Source organism: Hyla sarda, chromosome 4 (assembly GCF_029499605.1).
Source record: "Hyla sarda isolate aHylSar1 chromosome 4, aHylSar1.hap1, whole genome shotgun sequence".
NCBI classification, from domain to species: domain Eukaryota; kingdom Metazoa; phylum Chordata; class Amphibia; order Anura; family Hylidae; genus Hyla; species Hyla sarda.
In genome coordinates, this window is record NC_079192.1 from 279,343,317 (window position 1) to 279,368,833 (window position 25,517).

General features: G+C 42.5%; 1 protein-coding gene and 1 long non-coding RNA gene across 11 annotated transcripts in view; one reads left to right on the forward strand and one right to left on the reverse strand.

Annotated features, from left to right (window-relative positions):
- Positions 1–25,517, forward strand: part of ATP2B1 (ATPase plasma membrane Ca2+ transporting 1) — a 143,272-nt gene that overhangs the window by 39,935 nt on the left and 77,820 nt on the right. For 9 of the 10 annotated variants that reach the window (XM_056574360.1, XM_056574359.1, XM_056574358.1 and 6 more), the window contains exon 2: positions 3,079–3,521. In XM_056574360.1, coding sequence (XP_056430335.1) covers positions 3,323–3,521 — 199 coding nt within the window. In that variant the 5' untranslated portion in view covers positions 3,079–3,322. Of the gene's footprint in view, positions 1–3,078; positions 3,522–25,517 lie in introns of those variants that run through there. The other variant, XM_056574366.1, reaches the window with a different exon arrangement.
- On the reverse strand, positions 1,401–25,337 carry LOC130369289 (uncharacterized). The gene is made up of 3 exons (XR_008892713.1): positions 25,142–25,337; positions 21,954–22,073; positions 1,401–1,472 (listed from the first exon to the last, which is right to left on the reverse strand). It is a non-coding gene; the product is annotated as an uncharacterized LOC130369289 (long non-coding RNA).

The window sequence follows — 25,517 nt, forward strand, 5'->3', positions numbered from 1 at the left end:
TTAAAACAAATAAGGGGGGGGGGAGAGTTCTCATTGGCTTTACCCTATGTTTTTTGTGTTTTTGGCCAATGGGTAAAAAAAAAAATTCAGCAAATCATTTGAACTCCTTCAAAAAGACAACTTTGATGTTGTGTGGTATTAGATTAAGAAACAGCCAGGAATGAGCTTTATCTGTTGAGCTTAGTGGACCAGGAAGAAGACAGCTGGGACCACTGTGGTATTTTTCTTGTAGGGTACCTGCCACAATGAATATTCCTGTATGCAGACGTGTACAACAAAGGCTGTCAATTACACATTAGACTGTACACTAGACTACGAAGACCACAATGAGCAGATATTTAAATGAATGAGAGAATCCTACACAAAATGAAGTCTGCCAAGCTCCTCCTGGGTCTACAACATGCCTGCTGCTCATAAAGCGTGTTCTGTATGACAGGTTCCCTTTATGTTTAAGCATTTCCTTTGACACTATGCACATTAGTGAGGGGAGGGGTTAGTATTAATTTTTGCCGTGTTCTGTAACTTCATACTGCATGGGTTTGTCAGGCCTGGGATGAACTAATTAGATTAAGCCAGAAGCTTTCCTTAGATAATCATTGAGGGAGCCATTTCTTATGCTGCAGCTCACTGCTGATAATGTGCAGTTGAAGGTCAAATGCTTAGCAGAGAATAGCAGCAGCGGAGGCTTAATCTCAGTCAGGCAGTGGTTTAAAATTACTTAACGATTGGCTTTTCAGAGATCCATGTGAATCACAGGCTTCTAGTGGGACTGATGCACTGGGTACATAGCATTACTAGGTTCTCCCATCATACATACAAGGGGTTCTCAGTACAGTACTGTAGTGGTTTTATCTCCTGCATTGCTACTGGTGGTAGCCATATGTATCCCAAGATAGTTTCACTCCAGTTATACACACTGAGAAGACTGTAATGACAAACTCCATTGATCAGCTCCAAGTGCTGTCTTAGCAACAAGTGTCTGTAATGGTGCGATGTAAAGTGCATATCGTTCTTCCTCATCACTGTTCCTGGTCCCTGAAAGAAAGGGTTTGTCAGTAAATTGCTGCTGTTGCGCTTTGTTATATTGAGACTAAAACAAAGAGCGCTCCATAGCGTAAAACCGCCACTACAGGGTCCAATTTAAAGTGGTAAAAAACCCTTACCGAAGGTGGTTGTGTGAACTCACACACAACAATGGTCTGCGTGGATGAGAGAGTATATCTGGTCTGCAGCCTCCCCGATATTGAGACTAGGACCAGAAAGTGGAGATCAGTAGGGACAGGGATTTGGTCAGGTGACTTTAAACTCCCCACCTGCTCTCACTTTTTATTTTTTTTATTTTTATTTCATTATTTTTTTTACCCCTCTGAAAATGACTCAAGGTTATCTGCTCTCCTCATGTAATTTTAATATCCTGGCTCATATCTCTTCACAATGCCTCCTTGTGCCATTCCTCCTAGCTTCTGTTTCTCCTGTATATTAAAAAAAAATTAAAATGGGTGTTACCATTACTCTTGGCAAATGGGTGTTCCTCTTCAGTCTTACACTGCCGGCCAGGGCTATGGAGTCTATAAGCCAATCTAATGGCTAATGTGTTATAATTAGTTTAACAAATGTACTGTAGTAAAATTTATTTGGAATATCATTTCTAAATAATAAATGGAAAAGCAGAAATAAAGTAAAATAACTTCTGTTTAGTCCTATATACATATTTAACATTTTAACCCCTTTACAACCATGGATATTTAAATGTTTGCACTTTAATTTTTACCTCCTTGCCTTTTTAATAGCCATAACTTTCATTTTCCATCTACAGGTAGGTATTCTTGCACCAATGAAATGGTGCAGTTGTAAAGAAGGCCCACAGGCTCTTAAAGGAAAACGGTCATCCTGTTCACCCACAATAATCCCAATACACTGGGTTATATTGGGGGTACAGGAGACCGATGAGAGGTCACTGACTCCTATACGTACCTGCACTCCAGAGATCTGTCCCTACAAAATAGTCTTCCATGTTCCATGAATTGCTGGAGGCAGTTCGGCTGGCTCAGTATGAATATTCATTGTAGCGGGTCATGTGAGCGCTGCGCCTACTGAGCGCTTAAGAGGCCCGCAACAACGAATATTCAAATAAAGCCAGCGGGCAATTCACAGAAGATTGAAGCAGATCTTCGGAGGGACAGATCTCCGGAATGCAGGTACGTATAGGAGTCATTGACCCCTCATCGGTCTCCTGTTCACCCACAATATAACCCAGTGTATTGGGATTAGTGTGGGTAAACAGGATGACCATTTTCCTTTAACGATAATCCTTTTTAAATGCCAATATCACATTAAGGATAATTTTACTTGTTCTTCTAAAGGACTATATTAGGAAAACATAAACTGAAAAGTGTTTTTTTTGTCTAATTCCCATAACTCTAAAATCTGCTCATGCGCCAAGTTCCTAATGCTATATAATCCCGCCCATCACCTGATGTTCACCATTTACTACTAAATACCTTAGTGTACCTTAAAGGGGTCGTCCAGTGGTGAAAAACTTATCCCCTATCCTAAGGATAGGGGATAAGTTTGAGATCGCGGGGGGTCCGACCGCTGGGGCCCCCTGCGATCTCTCTGTACGGGGCCCCGGCTCTCCGCCGAGATAGCGGGTGTCGACCCCCGCACGAGGCGGCGGCCGACACGCCCCCTCAATACATCTCTATGGCAGAGCCGGAGATTGCCGAAGGCAGCGCTTCGGCTCTGCCATAGAGTTGTATTGAGGGGGCGTGTCAGCCGCCGCCTCGTGCGGAGGTCGACACGCCCCCTTCCCGTGGGCTGTCGGGGCTCCGTACAGGAGATCGCAGGGGGCCCCAGCGGTCGGACCCCCCGCGATCTCAAACTTATCCCCTATCCTTAGGATAGGGGATAAGTTGCTCACCACTGAATCACCACTGGACTACTCCTTTAAGCTATTTAGTGATCATGCAATCTCATTTCTTAGTGGTTGGCAGTAGGTCCTCTTTTCAATGTTTGCATGGTGTAAGGTCAGCTATATTGCACTAATTTTACATTTTTTTTTTCTCTCTCTTATCTTAGTGCATTTTGGATATCGTTACATGAAATGATGCAATGATGCAGACGTTTACAATGGAGCAGTATTCAAGACCTACTTGTGGAAGTCCCCTTTGAGGTTTTTTTTGAATATTCTTTTAACATGAACTTGGTATAGATTTGGTACCAAGGATTGTTTCATCCGATTGGCAGAAGATATTAGTACCCTGCTGGATTTCCTGAACCAGTCTTTTCATTTGACTACTCCAAAGGATTGTCTGTGGCAAAAATGGCGAACAATTCAGTTGCATATAGTGGAGTAAAAAACTCCATAAATGAAACAAGTTATCCTGTTGATTTTGGGATCACACTCGATGAGCTTCGTGCTCTTATGGAATTGAGATCAACAGATGCATTACAGAAAATACAAGATTGCTATGGAGATGTCTATGGTATTTGTAGTAGGTTAAAAACCTCACCGCATGAAGGTAATGAAAATATTTCCTACTTGCAATGACAGTTTGTTAATGTCTAAATCTGTAATCATCTTGTTTGTCTTCTTTGGAGATATGTTTTGGAAGGTTTTTCTGGCATATAACTTGAGCAAAAGTCTGCAGTAGGCATGTAGTAAATATGAGGCGAGCGGGCTCCCGTTGTTTCCTGTTAAATATTTCAAATGTAGGCACCAAACAGGATATGATCATATACAGAGTGGAGTAAAAACCATAAAAGTTGGGAATGAAGACCCTGGGTATTTAAGAGCTGTACAATAATTGCGATTTAAAGGGGAAAAAAGACAGGGTATTTATGTATCTATATTATAATATACAAAGCAGTAGGTAGCAGCGCACTGGGTGGTGGAGTTCCATAGAAGTTACTCAAGTGCAGGTGTAAGCAGAAAGAAATGGGATAAGGTCCACATAAACTCAGTAGAATACAAAACCACGTGTCACATGGACTCCTGTACTGCACGGTGGAGGGGGCTGGGGCATGGGGGGGTGGGGTATCTCGGTTAGTGACACTGCAGGGGAACTTGTTAGTGGTAGAAAAATATTTTAAATATGTAAAATATTCAAAAATATGAAGCATATTGAATTTTTAATTTTAATTTAAAATTTATTAACCCCTTAATGACAATTGACGTAAATGTATGTTATGATGTGGTAGGACTGAACGCACCTTGACGTACAGCAATGCGGGCGTTTAAATGGATGATCCAATCATCCAACATGGCGGCCGGTTGTCCCCTTACCTACCCCCGGCTGTCTCCAGGGGTCTTCTGCTCTGGTCTGAGTTCAAGCAGACGATCACCGATAACGCTGATCAGTGCTATTGCTGCTTTTAAAAAAAAAAAAAATGAATTAGTGATTTAGTGGCACCGATAAAAACTACAGATCATGGCACAAGAAATGAGCCCTTCATAATGCCCCATATATGGAGAAATGAGAAAGTTATAAGTGGTCAATGTAGGGCAATTTAAAACATACTCATTATGCTAAAGCTTTCTGAATTTATGGCACAATTATAGAAAAACCTATAACATGGGTACAGTGTGAAAACATAACCTTACAAAATGTTCTAAATTGCAGTTTTCTTTCCATTTTCTCCACATAAAAAAAAAATTTTGGTTGCACCTACATTTTATGCTAAAATGAAAGGTGTCATTACAAAGTAATATTGGTCACGCAAAAAAAGCACTTATATGGGTCTGTGGATGGAAATATAAAAGTTTATGATTTTTAGAAGAGGAAAATACAAAAATAAAATTGGTCCTTAAGGAGTTAAAACTTTTTTAATCTGACAGTGTCCGTTTTAAGGGTTGTCTAGCCAAACATTCACATAGTCCACTAGGGCAAGAGCCTCTATTTTTGAGAGTATTCCTGAGCAGGGTGACATCATTTGCATGTAGTATTGTCTTTATGTGAAAATGCATTTAAAGCGTACGTCCAGTGGTGATCTGCCACATGCCTATTGTGCCGCACTCTGCAGAATAGTGACTGATTTATTAGAATTCTCCTTCTTTACTGCTTTCTGCAGCTCACAGCTATGTGAAATCTCTATCCAGCATCTAAGATCAAATGGAATCCACCAACAGTGCTTGACCCAGTACCATAGAATCATATTACATTGGATCTCACGCTGAATCCAGATTAGATTATGAGCTATGGGGAGAAAAGTGCCTTGTTGTGGTGCTGAATGAAAAGTTATTTAGAAAAGTGACATGGTGCTGCCCTATAGTCATTTGTCATATCGCCACTGGCTGTACAATTATGTTTTTCTTATATGATCCCTACTAAGCCTCTGAATATCCACTTTATGATCATTTAATAGCCATGTTATAATGATACCCTGCCAGTATTGAGAGCGGTTATTGACTTGTCATAAGACTGCCCCCTACTGTATTGTAGTACAAAAGAGCATGTCATAACTTGCAGAGCTGAACATGAAAACTGGGCAGCATCTTTTTCCTTTGGTTGGGTTTACATGTAGTATTTTTAGCCAAAACCAGGAGTGGGTCCAAAACACAGAAAAGGGACTTTCCATTCTAGTTTTTCTGCTGATTCCACTCCTGGTTTTGTGCTTAATACCAACTAGACTGCTACTTGTGAACCCAGCCGTATTATAGTTGTATGGGAGAGCTATCAGTGGGCAGTGCTCTCCTACCAGGTCTTATTCATTCTGGTATGGTAAGAAATACAATAGGAGAATGGGTAATGGTCCTCAAACATCAAATTCATTTTATCCATTGCAGATGCATACTGTTGAAGGTTAGATTTAAAAAAATCACTTTTCTGGTTCAATAATTATTAGTTCTAAAGTTTCAAATCAATATATATAATATATATAATATATAAATGTAGCCTTCCACTAGTTTCACACTGCCTATACCACGAACATGCTTCCCTTTTTACAATGATACATGGTTCACTCTGGCTGTGCTGTTTCAGAGAAATCCTAGTCATATCTTCGAGAATAAAGTTCTGAGTCATTGAGGTGGTCCGCTACTCTTAATGACAAATCTCTCCCTATTTGCTTACAGAGAGATCTTAGTCAGTGCTGTTGGACCATTCCAATGACTCAGAGCCCTTATTCTGGCCAAGGATATAGGTATTTCGAGTGAATTATATATCGCTGAGCAGCCTGTCAGTGTTTCATGCCACCAGTGGTTCTGGCATCAGGAGGCTAGTAACAGGTTCTCTTTGTTTTCCATCCCATCTTATAGCTTAAATGGTTTGTAAAAGAATGCTGATCCATTTTGCTTGTTCACACACTTTTGTGCCTCCAGAAAAAGACAAAGGAGTGCTCCATAGTGTAATAATGCCAGATCATCAGAAAATCTCAATGTAAAGTAGCGATAACCAAAGCAAGTTGTGCATAAGCCAGCACAACATGGAGAAGGGTGTATATGGTGATCCACTGCTTCCGCTCCACAAACTAGACACAATACGTTTATTCCCAGTATGCAACGCGTTTCACGCATATGCGCTTCATCAGGCCTGATGAAGTGCATGTGCGTGAAACGCGTTGCATACTGGGAATAAACGTATTGTTGTCCTGAGTCCTAAGACTTGCCTGGTCCTTCAGCACCTGAGCTCCACCCTTCCTTGGAGGTGGTTGTTTTTTTTTCTTCTTTGCTACCAGTCCATCTTCTACACCTTTTGACTATTCTGCTCTTGTTCCCCTGTTCTCGTAGCTTGCAAATTAGAAGAGGGCTTGAACTTTGGGGGTCGGCAAACACTGTGGAGAAGGGAGCCCTGTGCCTGCCTGTTTTGGCCACTAAAGCAGAAATGTCAGCTGACTAGGCTGCTAGTATGCGTATGAGTGGCATACTATGGGCAGAATAGTGTAATCAGGAGTATGAATATTATTCCTCACCTGACTGTATTTCTGATGAGCCAAAATGGCACCTGAACTGACACTGGCTGTGACATCCGGACTCCTTCCCATTCCTCTAGGTCAGTGTTTCCCAACTAGGGTGCCTCCAACTGTTGCAAAACTACAACTCCCAGCATGCAACAGTTGGAGGCACCCTGGTTGGGAAACACTGCTGTAGGTCAATCATATGAGGAGGTGGGCATATCTGTAGTCCAAGACGGTCACACCAGCAGTGCACCAATTAGCTGATTTGCATATTAAAGTACCAAAAAATACGCAATTTTGGACTTTGGAATTTTTTAACGTGTATGCCATTGACTGCGGTTTAATTAACATATTTTTATGGTATGGAGTCTGGACATTTACGCATGTGGTGGTTCCACATGTTTGTTTTTATTATGTTTGCATATTTTTTTTTTATTATATGAAATTTGGGAAAAGGGGGTGATTCAAAGTTTTAATATGGAAGGGCATAATGTGTGCGTGTTTTTTTTCTTTATTTTTTTTTTCTTTATTTTTTTTTTTTCTTTACACTTTTTTAGTCCCCTTAGGGGACTTTTAGGAGAAATCATTAGATTCACATTCATGCGTGTACTCTGCACTCAATTGATAAAGCCTGGTCTTGCAAAAATAGTAAATTTGGGAGTAAAAAATACAGCATTTTAGTGAAAACGACTTTATTTTTAATTTACACATCTGACTTTAATGAAAAGTAGTCAAACACCTGTGGGGTGTTAAGGCTCACTATACCCCTTGTTACGTGCCTTGAGGGGTGTAGTTTCCAAAATAGTATGCCATGTGTTTTTTATTTTTTATTTATTTATTTATTTTTTTGCTGTTATGGCACCACAGGGGTTTCCTAAATGTGACATGCCCCACAAAAACAATTTCAGAAAAACTTGCTTTCAAAAAGCCAAATGTGGCTCCTTCTCCTCTGAGCATTGTAGTGCGCCAGCAGATCACTTGATGTCCACATATGGGGTATTTCCATCCTCAGAAGAAATGGGGTTACAAATTTTTCGGGGGCATTTTCTGCTATTACTACTTGTAAAAATGGTAAATTTGGGGTAAAAAATGCATTTTAGTGAAAATAACTTTTCATTTACACATCCGAATTTAACAAAAAGTTGTCAAACTCCTGTGGGGTGTTAAAGGGGTACTCCGCCCCTAGCATCTTATCCCCTATCCAAAGGATAGGGGATAAGATGTCTGATCGCGGGGTCCCGCCACTGGGGACCTCCGGGATCTTTACTGCACAAAGCAAACTCGGCTCTGTGCGTAATGACGGGTGATAAAGGGGCTAGAGCATCGTGACGTCACGGCTCCGCCCCCTCACGTGGTGTGTTAAGGCTCACTACCCCTTCTTACGTGCCTTGAGGGGTGTAGATTCCAAAATAGTATGCCTTGTTCTGGTACCTTAGGAGCTTACCAAATGTGACATGGCCCCCCAAAAACCATTTCAGCAATAGTCACTCTCCAAAATCCCATTCTTGCTCCTTCGTTTTTGAGCCCTGTAGTGCACCCACAGAGCACTTTATGTTCACATATGAGGTATTTCCTTATTAGAGAGAAACTGGGTTGCACATTTTGGGGGGCATTTTCTCCTTTTACCCACTTGTAAAAATTCAAAATCTGGGTCTACAAGAACATGTTAGTGTAAAAAATTTGAGATTTAGAATTTTCTCCAATTTGCTTCTATTCCTGTGAAACACCTAAAGGGTTAACAAACATTCTGAATATACTTTGATGGGTGCAGTTTTATATTGGGGGTCATTTATGGGGTATTTCTAATATGAAGACCCCTCAAATCCACTTCAAAACAGAACTGGTCCCTGAAAAATTCAGATTTTGAACATTTTGTGAAAAATTGCTGCTGAACTTTGAAGCCCTCTGGTGTCTTCCAAAAGTAAAAACATGTCAACTTTATGATGCAAATATAAAGAAGACATATTGTATAGGTGAGTCAATATATAATTTATTTGGAATGTCTATTTTCCTTATAAGCAGAGAGTTTCAAAGTTAGAAAAATGCTAAATTTTCGAATTTTACATGAAATTTTTGAATTTTTCACTAAGAAATGATGCAAGTATCGACGAAAATTTACCACTATGATAAAGTAGATTATGTCACAAAAAAAAACATTCTCTGAATCAAATTCATAAGTAAAAGCATCCCAGAGTTATTAATGCTTAAAGTGACAGTGGTCAGATGTGCAAAAAATGCTCCCATCCTTAAGGCCAAAATGACTTCGCTCCTTAAGGGGTTAAGACATATTTTCTATGATTGTGGGTACTTCATCCATAGATAAGTAGCAGTTGTTTATCCCTTTTTGACATGGTCCTTAGTGTCATTTGCCACCTGTTCTGTGACATCTCAAGCACAACTGTGTGAAGTAAAGGACAGACACTTGTAATGCTGAGGGTGCTGGAATTCCATTCAGGTGAATGAAGGGCTGTTTCAGGCTTTGACTGTTCTTGGATAACACTGCATGTGCTGAGGTTAGAACGACCAATGGGCTGCCTTTCCACATAGTGAAGAATTACTTTCCAACTTCAGAGTAGCTTAGTTAAAATCTATACAGTCCTATATACCGTATTTTTCGCCGTATAAGATGCACTTTTTCTTGGGAGTTGGTGCGAATACACGCACCTATCGGGTCCGTCCCTGCGGCAATCAACGGCCGGGATCCATGGCTAATACAGGGCATCACCGATTGCGGTGTTGCCCTGTATTAACCCTTCAGATGCGGCGATCAAAGCTGACGGCCGCGTCTGAAGTGAAAATGACACTAACCCGGCTGCTCAGTCGGGCTGTTTGGGACCGCCGCAGTGAAATCGCGGCGTCCCGTACAGCTTACAGGACACCGGGAGGGACCTTACCTGCCTCCTTGTTGTCTGCTCCGTGCCGGGATCCCCTGCATGGCGGTGCTCTCCTTCGACGTCATCACGTCGTCGCGCACACCGTCCCGTCATCCAATAGGAGCGGGGTGCGTAGCGACGTGATGACGGAGACATGGTGACGGAGAGCGTGGATCCCGGGGAAGAAGACGTCCGGAGTGTCGGGGACACGGCGACAGCGATGGAGCGACATCCAGGGCAGCGGTGATTAGTCCGGGGCGGCGGGGACACGTGAGTACTACCTCCTATCCAGTGGTCTTCAGCCTGCGGACCTCCAGATGTTGCAAAACTACAACTCCCAGCATGCCCAGACAGCCAACGGCTGTCTGGGCATGCTGTGAGTTGTAGTTTTGCAACATCTGGAGGTCCGCAGGTTGAAGATCACTGGGTGCAGAATTTTTTAAAAAAAATTTTTTTCTAGATTTTGCACCTTTTAAAATTGGGTGTGTCTTATATGCCGGTGTGTCCTATAGGGCAAAAAATACGGTAGTCCTTTTTGTGAGTGGATTTGGTAAGGCGGTAAATTAAGAAGCATAAAGCATACATCCATTTGGAGGCATTCATCATCCTGACAGTTGCTCCCTAGTATTTGACAAGTGGTTACATTTTACACATACTGCAAAACAGACAGATGGTCAGATGTGGAAGAGCAACTATCTGTGAATGTCATTCAGAAATTCTTAGTGAAAGATGTCCCTTCCAGTGTAAATGACTGCAGATAGAAAATGTGCACAAACCATCACTGACATTGTAGTCAATTTGTCCGGATCTTCTCGTAAAATATCTTGCCGGCCATGTGACTGGGTTAATGTACACATCTAGACCCAGTCTTACATGTCCGCCCTGTTTAACATTTAGTCGTTCACATTTTTCCCCAAGGCTACTGACTAATAGAAATTTCCAACCATTATTTCTCCTAAAGAGGTTTAACATTAAACGCTGTAAGCCTGCTTCTAGAAATATTAGTGGGTTTCCTTGAAGACTTGGAGGGTTATTCCTTGAGGCCATATAGATATTCTTCCCTTTTTTTTTTTTTGGCATTCCGTAATTGTTAGTAATTGTTGATGATTGAAATGAAGGAAATGGTTTCTAGCGGCCTTTTGTACATTCTGCAGACTATTGTAGCGTGTAGTGTCCACATTCTACACTTGTCCCATTCACCAGAATGCTGCATGAACGCGAAGGAAAGCCATTTGAGCAGTTAGTTGCCATGGAAACTGACCAGTCATTGCAAAACTATCTTTAGATGCTGCGTTACTAAGACTATTCATGATTTTAGTGATGTGTTGATTTTTCTCTGCATACATTTACATATCTACTACATGTGTTACAGAGACTGTTAATCCACACAGGGCTGAATGTTCTACCCAGTGCCAAGCATGGAGGGCTATTCATTAACATTTCCTCATCCCTGGACTGAATGTAGACTCCCTTATCTCAGTATGCAGTGCATTTAAGTACCATTTATCGCTCCCTGTAAGCTCCATTTATTTTTCCCGGTAAGCTATTTGAGGCTGAATAGAGGGACTGACTGTAGTGCTCTTTATAGGTAACCTGTCACTAGTTTCACGCTGCCCAAATCACTGGCAGCATGAAACCCTGGCAGGCTCCTTTATCACCAGATGTGATCCAGTCGAGCTACCAGGCCCAGTCCAAAGTGAATGATTTAAGGAAGCCAGTCAGCGTTTCATGCCACCTGTGATTCATTGCTCATGAAACTAGCAATAAGTTCTCTTTTAGGGCACATATCTTGCTACCAATTGACTTCAAAGTGTAGAAAAATATGCAGAAGCAAAATATGGCACGTGACCTTACCCTTAAGGGAAGGGCCACACACGGCGCATAAGCAGCATGTGTATGCGCTACGAGCAGATGCACAGCGCTTTCCCCCACCTCAGCCCTGTGTGTAGTAAGGTTTGGAGGCGGGCTGAATGTCTGTTACGTCGGTGTGCTGGACCCACCTCTGAAACTTGCTGATCCCCGGCCTGTCTCTTTATAGCACATACACAGTATATTTCCTGCTGCCCAACAGATTTCTTGCAGTGTCAAATACTCTGCATATGCACTGTGTGTGACCCTACCCTAAAGGATATTCTTAAAGATGGTATATCCTAATGATATTCTGTCACTTACTGGTTTTGGTCTTATCTTTGGGACCCCCCATTTATCCTGACCATTAAGGATCACAGACTACCAGCAAAGTGGTGCCTTGCTTTCCTGCAAACAGCAGCGGAGCTCATTTCAGCAAACATGGAAAAACATATCTGCATATCTGTAATATCCTTAAGGGGTTTGCTGATATGTTTAAAAATAAATAAAAATAGGCAGCCAGCTTGGGCTGTAAAATAACTTATAAAGCCATACTCTCCTTTCCTGCTCCAGCGTCTTCATTCTGCCCCGCTGTATACAAAAGGGTAGTTGACTACATTGCAATCCCTTTTTTTTTTTTTCCTTTTCTCTTCTCATTGGGAATTAGATTCTGCTTTACAGCAGCATCCGTTTTTAGCATCAGATGACGTATACACTGTTATCTTTTTCAAGAGCCTAAAACTTATACATAAACAAAAATGCAGTGTTAAAGGTGTACTCAACTGGAAAATATTCACAAGGAAAGAGTAGGCATGTGTATATGTCAGGTTGAAGAAACAATCCCTTGTCCTTACATTTCCTCAGAGTAAATATTCCATTAAATCATTGCATCGTCCATTACCCACCCTGGTGTAATAAACCCGTTAACGACCACGGACGTAAATGTACGTCCTGGTTTGGCGGTGCTTCGCACACCAGGACATACACTTGCGTCCTGTGTATGACCGTGAGCATCCGAGCGGTGCTTGCGTCATACACGGCAGGTTCCAGCTGCTATCAGCAGCCAGGGACCCGCCGGTAATGGCCGATAACATGGATGTCCGCCATTAACCCCTCAGATGCGATGATTACTACAGATCACGGCATCTGCGGCAATGCTCATGTTAAAATAGATGATCAGAACACCTGCAGCGCTGCCGCGGCGATCCGATCCTCTGTAATGGCAGACGAAGGTCCCCTCACCTGCCTCCGTCAGTCTCCCGGCGTCTCCTGCTCTGGTCTGAGATCGAGCAGACCACATGATCGCCGATAATACTGATCCGTGCTGTGTCCTATGCATAGCACTGAACAGTATTGGCAATCAAATGATTGCTATAGATAGTCCCCTATGGGGATATAAAAAGTGATAAAAACAATTTTTTTTTTTTAAATCCTCTCCCCCAATAAAAATGAAAAATTGTCAGTTTTTCCCCGTTTTACCCCCATAAAGCGTAAATTTTTTACATAAAAAAAATAAACTATTTGGTATCGCCGCGTGCGAGTGGCGAGGGGGGAGCATGGCCCGGCTTACCCGGACCGGCAGAGGCGGGATCCTGGAGCAGCGGCGGCAGCATGGAAGGCAGCAGGAGGAGTGCGGCTGAAAAGTGCAGCGTGGAGAAGGCTGCAGTGAAGATCGTGGTAAGTGATCTTCTCTGTGGCCTTCTAAAAGCTGCAAAACTACAACTCCCAGCATGCCCACACAGCCAAAGGCTGTCTGGGCATGCTGGGAGTTGTAGTTTTGCAACGTCTGGAGGGTCACAGTTTGGAGACCACTGTGTAGTGATCTCTAAACTGTGGTCCTCCAGATGTTGCAAAACTAACTTTCAGCATGCACTGACTGGGCATGCTGGGAGTTGTAGTTTTGCAACATCTGAAGGGCTACAATTCTGCCACCATAGGGGCTTCCTAAATGCGACATGCCCCCATTTCAGAAAAATTTGCTCCCCAAAAGCCCAATGTTGCTCCTTCCCTTCTGAGCCCTCTAGTGAACCCGCAGATCACTTTACATCCAAATATGAGGTATTTCCTTACTTGAGAGAAATAGGAGAAAATGCCCCACAAAACTTGTTATTGTGAAAATGAAAAGTTTAGGGTAACAGCATTTGTGTTTAAAAATAAAAAATTTCAGTTTCACGTCCCACTTTAACGAAAGTTTGTCAATCACCTGTGGGGTGGTAAGGCTCACTGTACCCCTTGTTAGGTTCCTTGAGGGGTGTATTTTACAAAATGGTATGCCATGCGGGTTGTTTTTTGCTGTTCTGGCACCATAGGGCCTTCCTAAATGTGACCTCCCCCCACCCCCCCCCCCCCCCCCAAAAAAAACCCATTTCAGCTAAATTTACTTTCCAAAAGCCAAATGTGTCTCCTTCTCTTCTGAGCATTGTAGTTCGCCCGCAGAGCATTTTACATTACATGGGGTATTTCCATACTCAGAAGAGATGGGGTTACAAATGTAAAAATTGTAAATTTGGGAAAACTCCCAAAAATTTTTTTTTCATTTACACATTGGACTTTAACGAAAAGTCGTCAAACAGCTGTGGGGTGTTAAGGCTTCCTTGTTACATTCCTTGAGGGGTGTAGTTTCCAAAATAGTATGCCATGTGTTTTTTTTTTTTTTTTTTTTTTTTGCTGTTCTGGCACCATAGGGGCTTCCATGCCCCTCAAAAACCATTTTAGAAAAATTCACTCTCCAAAATCCCATTGTCGCTGAGGTATTTCCTTACTCGAGAGAAATTGGGTTACAAATTTTGGGGGGCTTTTCTCCTATTACCCCTTGTAAAATTTCAAAAACTGGGTCTACAAGAATAAGTAGACCCAGTTTAAAAGTGTAAAAAATTACGATTTAGAATTTTCTCCTTTTACCTTGCTGCTATTCCTGTGAAACACCTAAAGGGTTAACACACTTACTGAATGTCATTTTGACTACTTTGAGGGGTGCAGTTTTTATAATGGGGTCATTTATGGGGTATTTCTAATATGAAGGCCCTTCAAATCCACTTCACAAAATCGGAATTTTTCAGGGAGCAGTTCGGTTTTGAAGAATTTGAAGCCCTCTGATGTCTTCCAAAAGTAAAAACATGTCAACTTTATGATGCAGACATAAAGTAGACATATTGTATATATGAATTAATATATACCGTATATACTCGAGTATAAGCCGAGTTTTTCAGCACGATTTTTCGTGCTGAAAACACCCCCCTCGGCTTATACTCGAGTGAACTCCCCCACCCGCAGTGGTCTTCAACCTGCGGACTTCCAGAGGTTTCAAAACTACAACTCCCAGCAAGCCAGGGCAGCCATCGGCTGTCCGGGCTTGCTGGGAGTTGTAGTTTTGAAACCTCCGGAGGTCCGCAGGTTGAAGACCACTGCGGCCTTCAACATCATCCAGCCCCCTCTCACCCCCTTTAGTTCTGAGTACTCACCTCCGCTCGGCGCTGGTCCGGTCCTGCAGGGCTGTCCGGTAAGGAGGTGGTCCGGTGAGGAGGTGGTCCGGGCTGCTATCTTCACCGGGGAGGCCTCTTCTAAGCGCTTCGGGCCCGGCCTCAGAATAGTCACGTTGCCTTGACAACGACGCAGATGCGTCGTTGTCAAGGCAACGGCTCTATTCCGGGCCGGAAGCGCGGAGAAAAGGCGCCCCCGGTGAAGATAGCAGCCCGGATCACCTCCTCACCGGACCACCTCCTTACCGGACAGCCCTGCAGGACCGGACCAGCGCCGAGCGGAGGTGAGTACTCAGAACTAAAGGGGGTGAGAGGGGGCTGGATGATGTTGAAGGCCGCAGTGGTCTTCAACCTGCGGACCTCCGGAGGTTTCAAAACAACTCCCAGCAAGCCCGGACAGCCGATGGCTGCCCGGGCTTGCTGGGAGTTGTAGTTTTGAAACCTCTGGAGGTCCGCAGGTTGAAGACCACTGAGGGCGAATGATGAAAAGAGGATGATGAAGGGGGGGGGGGTGTGGGGATGATGAAGGGGGGTGGGGATGATGAAGGGGGGGGGTGTGGGATGATGAAGGGGGGTGGGGATGATGAAGGGGGGGGTGTGGGATGATTACAAGGGGATGATGAAGGGGGGATGTGTGGGATGATAAGGGGATGTGTGGGATGATAAGGGGATGATGAAGGGGGGATGTGTGGGATGATAAGGGGATGTGTGGGATGATGACAAGGGGATGATGAGGATGTTAATGACGGGTCTGGATGATGACAGGGGGGGATGAGGTATTTCCCACCCTAGGCTTATACTCGAGTCAATAACTTTTCCTGGGATTTTGGGTTGAAATTAGGGGTCTCGGCTTATACTCGGGTCGGCTTATACTCGAGTATATACGGTAATTTATTTGGAATGTCTCTATTTTCCTTACAAGCAGAGAGCTTCAAAGCTAGAAAAATGCTAAATTTAAAAAAAAAATTTCATCAGTATTGACAGTTTACCACTAACATGAAGTAGAATATGTCACGAAAAAATCTCTGAATCAGAATGAAAAGTAAAAGCATCCCAGAGTTATTAATGCTTAAAGTGACAGTGATCAGATGTGCAAAAAATGCTCCATTCCTTAGGGTTATAATGGGCTCTGTCCCCAAGGGGTTAAACAATTAATGGCCGTAGATGTTAATTACTCCAGGGTGGGTAATGACCGATGCAATGCTGGGTGCAATGATTTAATGGAATACTTACTCTGAGGAAATGTAAGGACAAGGGATTGTTTCTTAAAGGGGTACTCTGGTGAAAACCTTTTTTTTTTTTTCTTTTAAATCAACTGGTGGCAGAAAGTTAAACATATTTGTAAATTACTTATATTAAAAAATCTTAATCCTTCCTGTACTTATTAGCTGCTGAATACTACAGAGGAAATTCTTTTCTTTCTGGAATGCTCTCTGATGACATCACGCGCACAGTTCTCTGCTGACGTTATTATAATAACGCTTTATTTATTGTTGTCCTTAGTGGGATTTGAATCCAAGTCCCCAGTACTGCAAGGCAGCAGTGCTAACCACTGAGCCACCATGCTGCCCTTAGCATACATCTGCTATGCATGGTTGCTAAAATGGACAGAGATGTCAGCAGAGAGCACTGTGGTCGTGATGTCATCAGTGGTCGTGATGTCATTTCCAAAAAAGGAATTTCCTCTGTAGCATTCAGCAGCTAATAAGTACTGGAAGGATTAAGATTTTTTTTTAATAGAAGTAATTTACAAATGTTTAACTTTCTGCCACCAGTTGATTTAAAAGAAAAAAGGTTTTCACCGGAGTACCCCTTTAAACCTGACACATACACTTGCCTACCCTTTCCTTGTGAATTGGTCTTTCACAGATGAATATGTAAGCATTGACATAGTGAACTATATAAACTACTACTACCTGTAAATTTCAAACACTGCTGACTTCTTTCCACAAAATGGCCAGCTAAAAATGGTTAATAATGGTCTAAAATTACCTGAAAATGTACCCATAGTTTATGGTTAAAACTGTCCCTTTACATTAACTTTCTCTCCGTATATGGCAAATATTAGGTGCATTTGAATGCCTCCCCTAAAACAGTAGCCAAAGCAGTGCCCTTTTCTTTTTCTCTGTAAACAAATGATGCAGGACCCTCACATGGAACTGTCAATGACAACCCAGCTCCATGCAGATGGTGCTGGTTAGAAGCACCTGACTTTTCAGGTCTTTTATTTTTGCTTGGTATTAGGCTTTTAGAACCAGAGTAACATATGTTTTCTGAGCTGCACACCTTAGATCCATAAAATAGGCCCATTGGGGGAGATTCATCCTGTGTAGAGGGGATAGTGCAGTTGCCCATAGCAACCTATCAGATTTTTTCATTTTTAAAGTGAAACTGGTCAACTTTTCCTCTGAACAGGTTTTGATAAATCTTTCCCATTGTTCTTCTCAATGGCTAATAGGATGTATGGTTACCCCCGTGCCATTAAATAGATTAGAGTGCAGTGTTTATACTTGATGAGTTGGCCTCCTGTTTCCAAAATATGGGGATTTTACTCTGTCTTACCATTAAAGGAATCCTAAACTGAGTGGAAACTTTATAATATTGCTAATGAAGTGTGTGTGGTTGGAACAGAGCCTGAAGCTTATACATGCCCCCTTTCAATCATACTCCCTGTACGTAAATAAAATCCAATATTCAAATTAAAGTTCCTGTCCATATCAGGATTCCCTCAGTGATTAGAAAGACAATAAAACCCCCATATCGCGGGGAAATAGGGGTGTATAAATAAAGTATAAACACTTTTAGAATCATGGCACACTAAGCTTTTTAGCTTTAATGTTTTGATTGGTGAACTGGTAAAATTTGTGGGCTTGCTAATAAAAACAGAAAATGCAACAAAGGTGTTTAGTGTGATAACTAACTAAATTTTTAGTTTGTTTTCCCTTAGCAAGTGTCAGAAACCTAACATTACTGTAGTAAGTTGACTGATGTGTGATTTATTTCCATTTATTAGTTACTGGTCTTAGTATATACAGTCATGGCGGTAAATGTTTGCACCCATGACCTTTTTCAAGAAAATGAACTATTTCTCACAGAAAAGGATTGCAGTAACACATTGGCCCTCATTTACTTAGAAAATCGGGTTGTAAGTCTATCTTGCTTTCTTACCCGACTGCTTTTTTTCCCCTGGTATTTATTATGTCGCATCCTGTTTGTTGCACGTGGGTTTTGTAGGTTTTGGTTTCCAACTCCTCTGAGTTGTCGGGAAAAAATCCACAACAATTCAACAAATTCGTGTTGGAAACCTTTATAAATACGTGGGGAAAAGCTCAGAAATGTCAGGTTACTCCCCTTTTTCGGGTTTGGGAGAATCCACATCGGGTCCGTCGGGGAAAAAATGTCGCATCGTGTCGCAGACTGGCGCACGATGTCTGCGACATGTCGCAGACAAAGATGCGCCAAAAAAAACGACAAAACAAGTCGGGTTAAAATAGTAAATGAGGGCCATTGTTTTGCTATACACATGTTTATTCCCTTTGTGTGTATTGGAACTAAACCAAAAAAAGTTAAAAAAACCAAATTGGACACAATGTCACACCAAACTCCAAAAATGGGCTGGACAAAATTATTGGCACACTTTCAAAATTGTGCAAAATTAAGATTGTTTCAAGCATGTGATGCTCCTTTAAACTCACCTGGGGCAAGTAACAGGTGTGGGATATATACAAATTGCACCTGAAAGCAGATAAAAAGGAGAGAAGTTCACTTAGTCTTTGCATTGTCTGTGTGCCACACTAAGCATGGACAACAGAAGAAAACAGTCTGAGGACTTGTAACCTTGAGATTGTTGATATATTCTACAATTTTGGTTCTCAAGTCCATCTCCAGAGCTCTAGATTTGCCTTTGTCCACCGTGCGCAACATGATCAAGAAGTTTGCAACCCATGGCTAGTCTCCCTGCGCATGGACAGAAGAGAAAAATTGATGAAAGTTGTCAACGCAGTCTGGATGGTGGATAAGCAACCCCAAACAAGTTCCAAAGACATTCAAGCTGTCCTGCAGGCTCAGGGAGCATCAGTGTCAGTGAAAACTCAGTATAGAAATCTATACAATGCTTTTTTCACATTTAGTTATGTTATGATGCCTGCACAGCCTTTGACTGTTTGGGCATGCTGAGAGATGTAGTTTTGAAACAGCCAGAGGCAGCCTGGTTGGGAAACATTCATAAGGTCTCACATCTGACAATGTGAGTAAAAACCAAATCATGAGGTAGAAAGAACTGCCCGTAGATCTCAAGACAGGATTGTGTGGAGACACAGATCTAGAGTCGGGTACAAGAAAAAATGATCTAGAATTCTTAAATAGAAAGTTTTGACTGCCTAACCAGAGTGACCAGAAAGACGCCTCTCCTAATTAAAATACATACAAAAGCACCTAAAGGACTCTTGGACTGCAAGAAACAAGGTTTTTTGATTTAAAATGTACCGTATTTTTCGCCGTATAAGACGCACTTTTTCTTCCCCAAAACGGGGGGAGAAAGTTGGTGCGTCTTATACGGCGAATATACGCACAAGGCTGCTGCGGGCGAGAGCGGGAAGTCAGCGGGAAGTACAGAGGCTGCGGCGATGCGGTACAGCGCTGACTACCCGCTCCCCGCCCGCAGCAGCCTCATGACCGCCGGTGAATTTTTCACCTCACACCGGCTAGGTTTATTGCCCTACGCCTGGAACATACAGTTATAGTGAATTACTAATAGCTGTATACTAAAAACCAGGGTGCCTCCAGCTGTTGTGAAACTACAACTCCCAGCATGCCCGGACCGGCAAAGGCTTTCCGGGCATGCTGGTAGTTGTAGTTTCACAACAGCTGGAGGCACCCTGGTTTTTAGTATACATGGATTAGTTTTTACCTACTCTGGCCGGCCCCCGCCTGCAGCCGCACACAGGAGCCGGCCCGGGCAGATAACCATAGGTTTTCCTATGCCGGACATCCCTGTGTCCCGAAAAATCTTTTCGGGACATAAGGATGTCCGCGGTTCACTAACCATTCCCCGGCTGATGCACGCCCTCCTCCAGTCCTCCTGCGGTCTTCCTGCGATCCGCCGCCTCTCTATGGTTGTACGCACAGGACCTCAGTGACGTCCCGTGCGTACAACCATAGAGGCGCAGGAGGACCGGAGGAAGACTTGCGCTGGCCGGGGCCTGGTGAGTGACCGGCGGTGCGTAATCGTCAGTGTTCCGGTCACCGCTCCTCCGGTCCTGGCACCTACTGCTATGGTCCATAGGCCATAGCAGTAGATTGTGACACCGGGCCAGAGGAGTGGTGACCGGAACACTGTGGGGGCAACACAGACATACAGGCTCCAGCCGTACACTGTATATGGCTGGAAGCTGTATGTCTGTGGGGGGGAGCTGCCTACCATTGTGGGGGAACTATACTGCCAACTATTGTGGGGGGGGAGGAGCTGCCTACCATTGTGGGGGAACTATACTGCCAACTATTGTGGGGGAACTATACTGCCAACCATTGTGGGGGAACTATACTGCCAACCATTGTGGGGGGAACTATACTGCCAACCATTGTGGGGGAACTATACTGATATAAAATATTTTACTACAGTATTTGGTTCAGAATCTTTTTTTTCTCTAGGTTTTCCACCTTTAAAATTGGGTGCGTCTTATATGCCGGAGCGTCTTTATATGGCGAAAAATACGGTACTTCCTGACCTCCAATTCCTACCTTCATGTCTGGAGGAAACAGGCACTGCTCATCACATGCCCAATAACATCCCTATAGTGAAGCATGGTGTTGGCAGTATCCTGCTGTGGGGATGATTTTTCAGTGGCTGGGACAGGAAAACTACTCTCTTCAGCTTTCCTTCAACCCAAAGTACAGAGAGATTCTCTATTTAAAAGCCTGTTTCAGAGGGCTCTTAAAGGGGTACTCTGGTGAAAAACTTTTTTATTTTTTATTTTTATTTTTTTTATATCAACTGGTGCCACAAAGTTAAACAGATTTGTAAAATTACTCCTATTTAAAACTCTTAACCCTTCCAGTACTTATCAGCTGCTGAGGAAGTTGTGTAGTCCTTTTCTGTCTGACCACTGTGCTCTATGCTGACACCTCTGTCCGTATGAGGACATGTCCAGAGCAGGAGAGATTTGCTATGGGGATTTGCTTGTACTCTGCTGACACCTCTGTCCATGTCAGGAACTGTCCAGAGAGCACTGTGGTCAGACTGAAATGAATTCCAGAAGGAAATAAAACTTCCTCTGTAGTATACAGCAGCTGAGTACTAGAAGGATCAAGATTTTTAAATAGAAGTAATTTACAAATCTGTTTAACTTTCTGGCACCAGTTGAGAAAAAAATAAATAAAAATTGGTTTCCACTGCAGAACCCATTTAAACCTAGACTGGGGCAAAGATCCACCTATAGCAAGACAATGATCCTAAGCACATGGCAAGACAACACAGGAGTGGCTTAGGACAACTCTTGTGATGTCCTTGAGTGGTCCAACCTGAGCCCTGACTTGCACCCAGTTGAACCTCTTGGTGAGACTTTCACAATGGTCACATCCAACCTGACAGAGCTTGACTGGATCTGAGGAGAACAATAGAACAAAATCCTCAAATCCATGCATGCAAATCTTGCAGCACCATATCCCAAGGAAACTGGAGGATGTAATCGCTGCCAAAGGCATTTCAGCAAAGTTAAGGGTCTAAATACTTATGCCTGGGATTGACAAATCCCAGGCACCAGGTCACCACAGCTTTTTTTTTTTTTAGCCCCCATGTTTTTATCATCCCTTTTCAATGAATGTTAATTTTTTTTTTAAAGTAAAAAACTGTTTTACTTACCTACATTTCTTTGCTGATCCCCTGTTGTGCCTGAGGTTGGCAGGTGACTGCCAAAACCAATCAGTGACTCTCCAGGCCTCTGGCTGCAACAGCACGTGGCACCAAGGCACCAAAGCATTGCTGTACAAAGAAGGCAGAATGGATGAGGTAAGACACACGGGAGGAGGAAGGGGGCAGTAATGACTGACAGAGGGAGATGAGGGGAGACGAGTGACTGATCAAAATAATGCCCATAACCTCACGTTGCGTAGCGACACTACGTTACATGAAGTGTGGAATGCTGGCTCCTAGATTCAGCCCTGACCTATGCCAATACAATAAGCTACATAACAAAATATGAATAAAGGAAGGCTCTGAAAACTTTTGAAGTGCACTATACATGTATATGATACAGTTCTGCTTGGGCAGTTATTTCTTGGCCTCTTTGGGCTTTTGTGGTTGTGGTGTTTATAATTATTTTGTTTTGCTATCATTACAACTCAACTTTTGACGTGTTCATTCTGTTGAAGTTTAAGATTAAATAGGAAATCGGCCTGAAGTCTGGGTGGCTTTTTGCTGCTGTATATGCAAATAGTTTGATTCCAATAATGAGAAATTTTAGGGCATCTGTAAGAAGTTTGTTCTATATTGTTTTGAGATGTATTGGAAATGTTTAGGTGATAATAGCTAACACAACCACACACCCCTATGTGCCTGCTTGTTGTAAAGCTTTGCTATTTAGAGGACCTGATTTGAAGGAATGCAGAAGATGGCCAATTGATGTGTATTAGATATTCAACATGGTAGTCTGTATCCTATATGGTTTAAGACAAGGAAACAGAACTTGCCAGATAGTATAGCAAATAATAAAAATCTTTATTAGGAAATATAAAAGAAAATCACTAAGTTGAAATACACTGACAAGGAGGAATACTGGCATCAAGAAAGAAAGGCAATATCACTGTATCTGCACATATTTGGAATAATAATACATATAATTTTGGGTAAAAACAATTGCAAAAATTGCACATAGAGAAGTGGCTTAAGGGGTATGTCAAATACAAATATCCCCCAGCCCACACATGCCAAACAGTAAACAGATAGAAAGTGCTATGTGCAGGAAGTCAATAGTACAGACCAATAACACCGCAAGCTATACAGACCAACAAGTACGTAGAAATTAATCAAAGTGCAGAGAGCCAGGATAACGCCACCCCAACACGCTTATCGGCACGTTATGCCTTCGTCTGGGAGTCCTATATGGTTTTGTATGGCGGCTGAGTGCATCAAGATTTAAAAGGATATTTACTACATGGACATTTTATGGCTTTTTCTTTTGTTCCACAAATGTACTATAGATGTTGATCACACTACTTTTTCACACACTTAACATTGTAACATGAGTGTTACTGGGTTATTTTTTTCTTTTTAATATCAATTTAGACAGGTTTCCCCTGTCTAAATTGATATTAGATACTACATTTTAAACTATTTTAGTTTTGACATTATACAGCCATGCTTATCCTTTTATCAGGCAGCTCTCATATTTCCACAATATGATGCATTTCTGGCTATGCTGCGTACCAACTTGACAAGTGCAGTGACTGGCCATCTACCATGTGAATGTCATGTTGTTTATGCATCTGAGGCTGACATTGAGCATCTTACAGAGATCCATTGAAGAAATGACCACCTGTTCAGTCACTGCACCAGTCACTTGGGAAAATAGTTGGACTAGGATGACATCATATTGTGGAAATAAAGCTCCCTGGTGATAGAACTGTGGCTGTTAAGTAATGCTAATGTCTTGCAATGAATCTCTAAATAGTAGAGAATATTGGAATTTACAGGTTCAATTATTATATACACAATATTTGCCTCTTTACCTGATCTCCTAACTGCTACAGTAATGTTAAAGGGGTTGTGCGCTGCCCTGCAGTTCGGAGTTCGCTCACAGCATCCGGAGGTTCATTGCTCCGAACGCTGTGTGCAGGCTTCTGTGTTCGCGGCCAGCAGGCGTGACCTCATGCCCGGCCCCTTCATGACTTCACGCCCGTCCCCTCGTGACTTCACGCCCGCCCCCTCTACCAAAGTCTATGGGTAGGGGTCGTGACAGCGGTCGCGCCTCCTTCCCATAGAATTTCGTTGATGGGGCGGGCGTGACGTCACGCCCGCTGGCTGCGAACACGGAAGCCCGCACACAGCGTTCGGAGTAATGAACTTCCGGATGCTGTAAGCGGAGCTCCGAACTGCAGGGCAGCGCACAACCCCTTTAATGCAGGGGTTCGTATACGTTGGGTTTTCTACATTGGGAATTTTTCCATTGTATGTGGACTATATTTTTACCTTTTTTAAATCAGTTCCTTTTTTTTATTTTTTTTTTATTTTGGCTTTTCGAGTATTTTCTTATGATTATGAAGGTATGTCGAAATAAAGTTGTTTTTCTGCAGTGGTCATGAATTTATCATGTGTGAATTGTGGTGACAAGTCAAACAATTTGTTGCAAATCTACACCAGCCCTTACCTGGATTCTGGCTTGCAAAATGATCTGTGAACAGTATTTTTAAAAAGTCCCTGAAAGTTGGGGGAGGAACTGTACTGAAGTGTAACTTTAAATAAAAAAGTCTACTAGCATATTCATCACATGCCATGAAACCTTTAAAAAAATAAAAGTTGTAGGAAAATCATTCACCTACTTCACCCTTGATAAATCTCTTCCCCCCCCCCCACCCCCCCCCCCTCACAGTTGTTTTCGTTCCCTGCCTTCATATGCATAAAATAAAACCATTTCGCCAGTGTGAGGCTAAATATAGAGAATTGGAGGAGAAATTGACTATCTGAAGTGTATAGCCAACTAAAAGGGGTACTCCAGTGGAAAACAAATGTTTTAACAAAAAAAATCTGATTAACTTTCTGCCACCAGTTGATTAGAAAGTGTTTTCATCCGGAGTTAACCCTTTTACTCTTCCTGGTTTTCTTTATTTTGACTGATCAGCCCCAGTAGAGATGCAGTCATTGGTGCTTTACCGAGTGATACACTGGAAAGAAGTGACATTGCCATTCGAACATATCAAAAAAAATATGAATATACTATTCAGAGTGAATTTTCAGTGGGGTGTGCATTTAAGGGGTTTTTCAGGAGTTAGTTTGGTGTGTAAACCTGACTTTGGTGTACAGCCTTGATCAGTGATATCACAGCCTCAACATACCTGCTGTTTCTCCCCACCATGGCAGGAAAAATCTTATATTAGATAGCTTCTTAGAGGTAGCTACCTCTTTCCCCTTACACGTTGGGTATACAAGTGGCTGTATGACTGATGTGTGCAGGATCACACAGCAGTGGCATTATATCCGAATGAATAACTCTCCAGCTGGAAAAGATGACAATTTGGTTTTTCTGTATACTTTGCACCCATAATTGCTAAACCTTTCCTCTTGATATTACAACATATCTAGTTACCATAGCAACTAGGACGAAAAATGGTTTTACTGACTTTACATGCAGTCTTGCGATGCATCCTGTTAGGACGTATGACGCTGGGAATTCAAACAGTGTGATCTTGTTTTAACCCTTTTGAGGTCCAA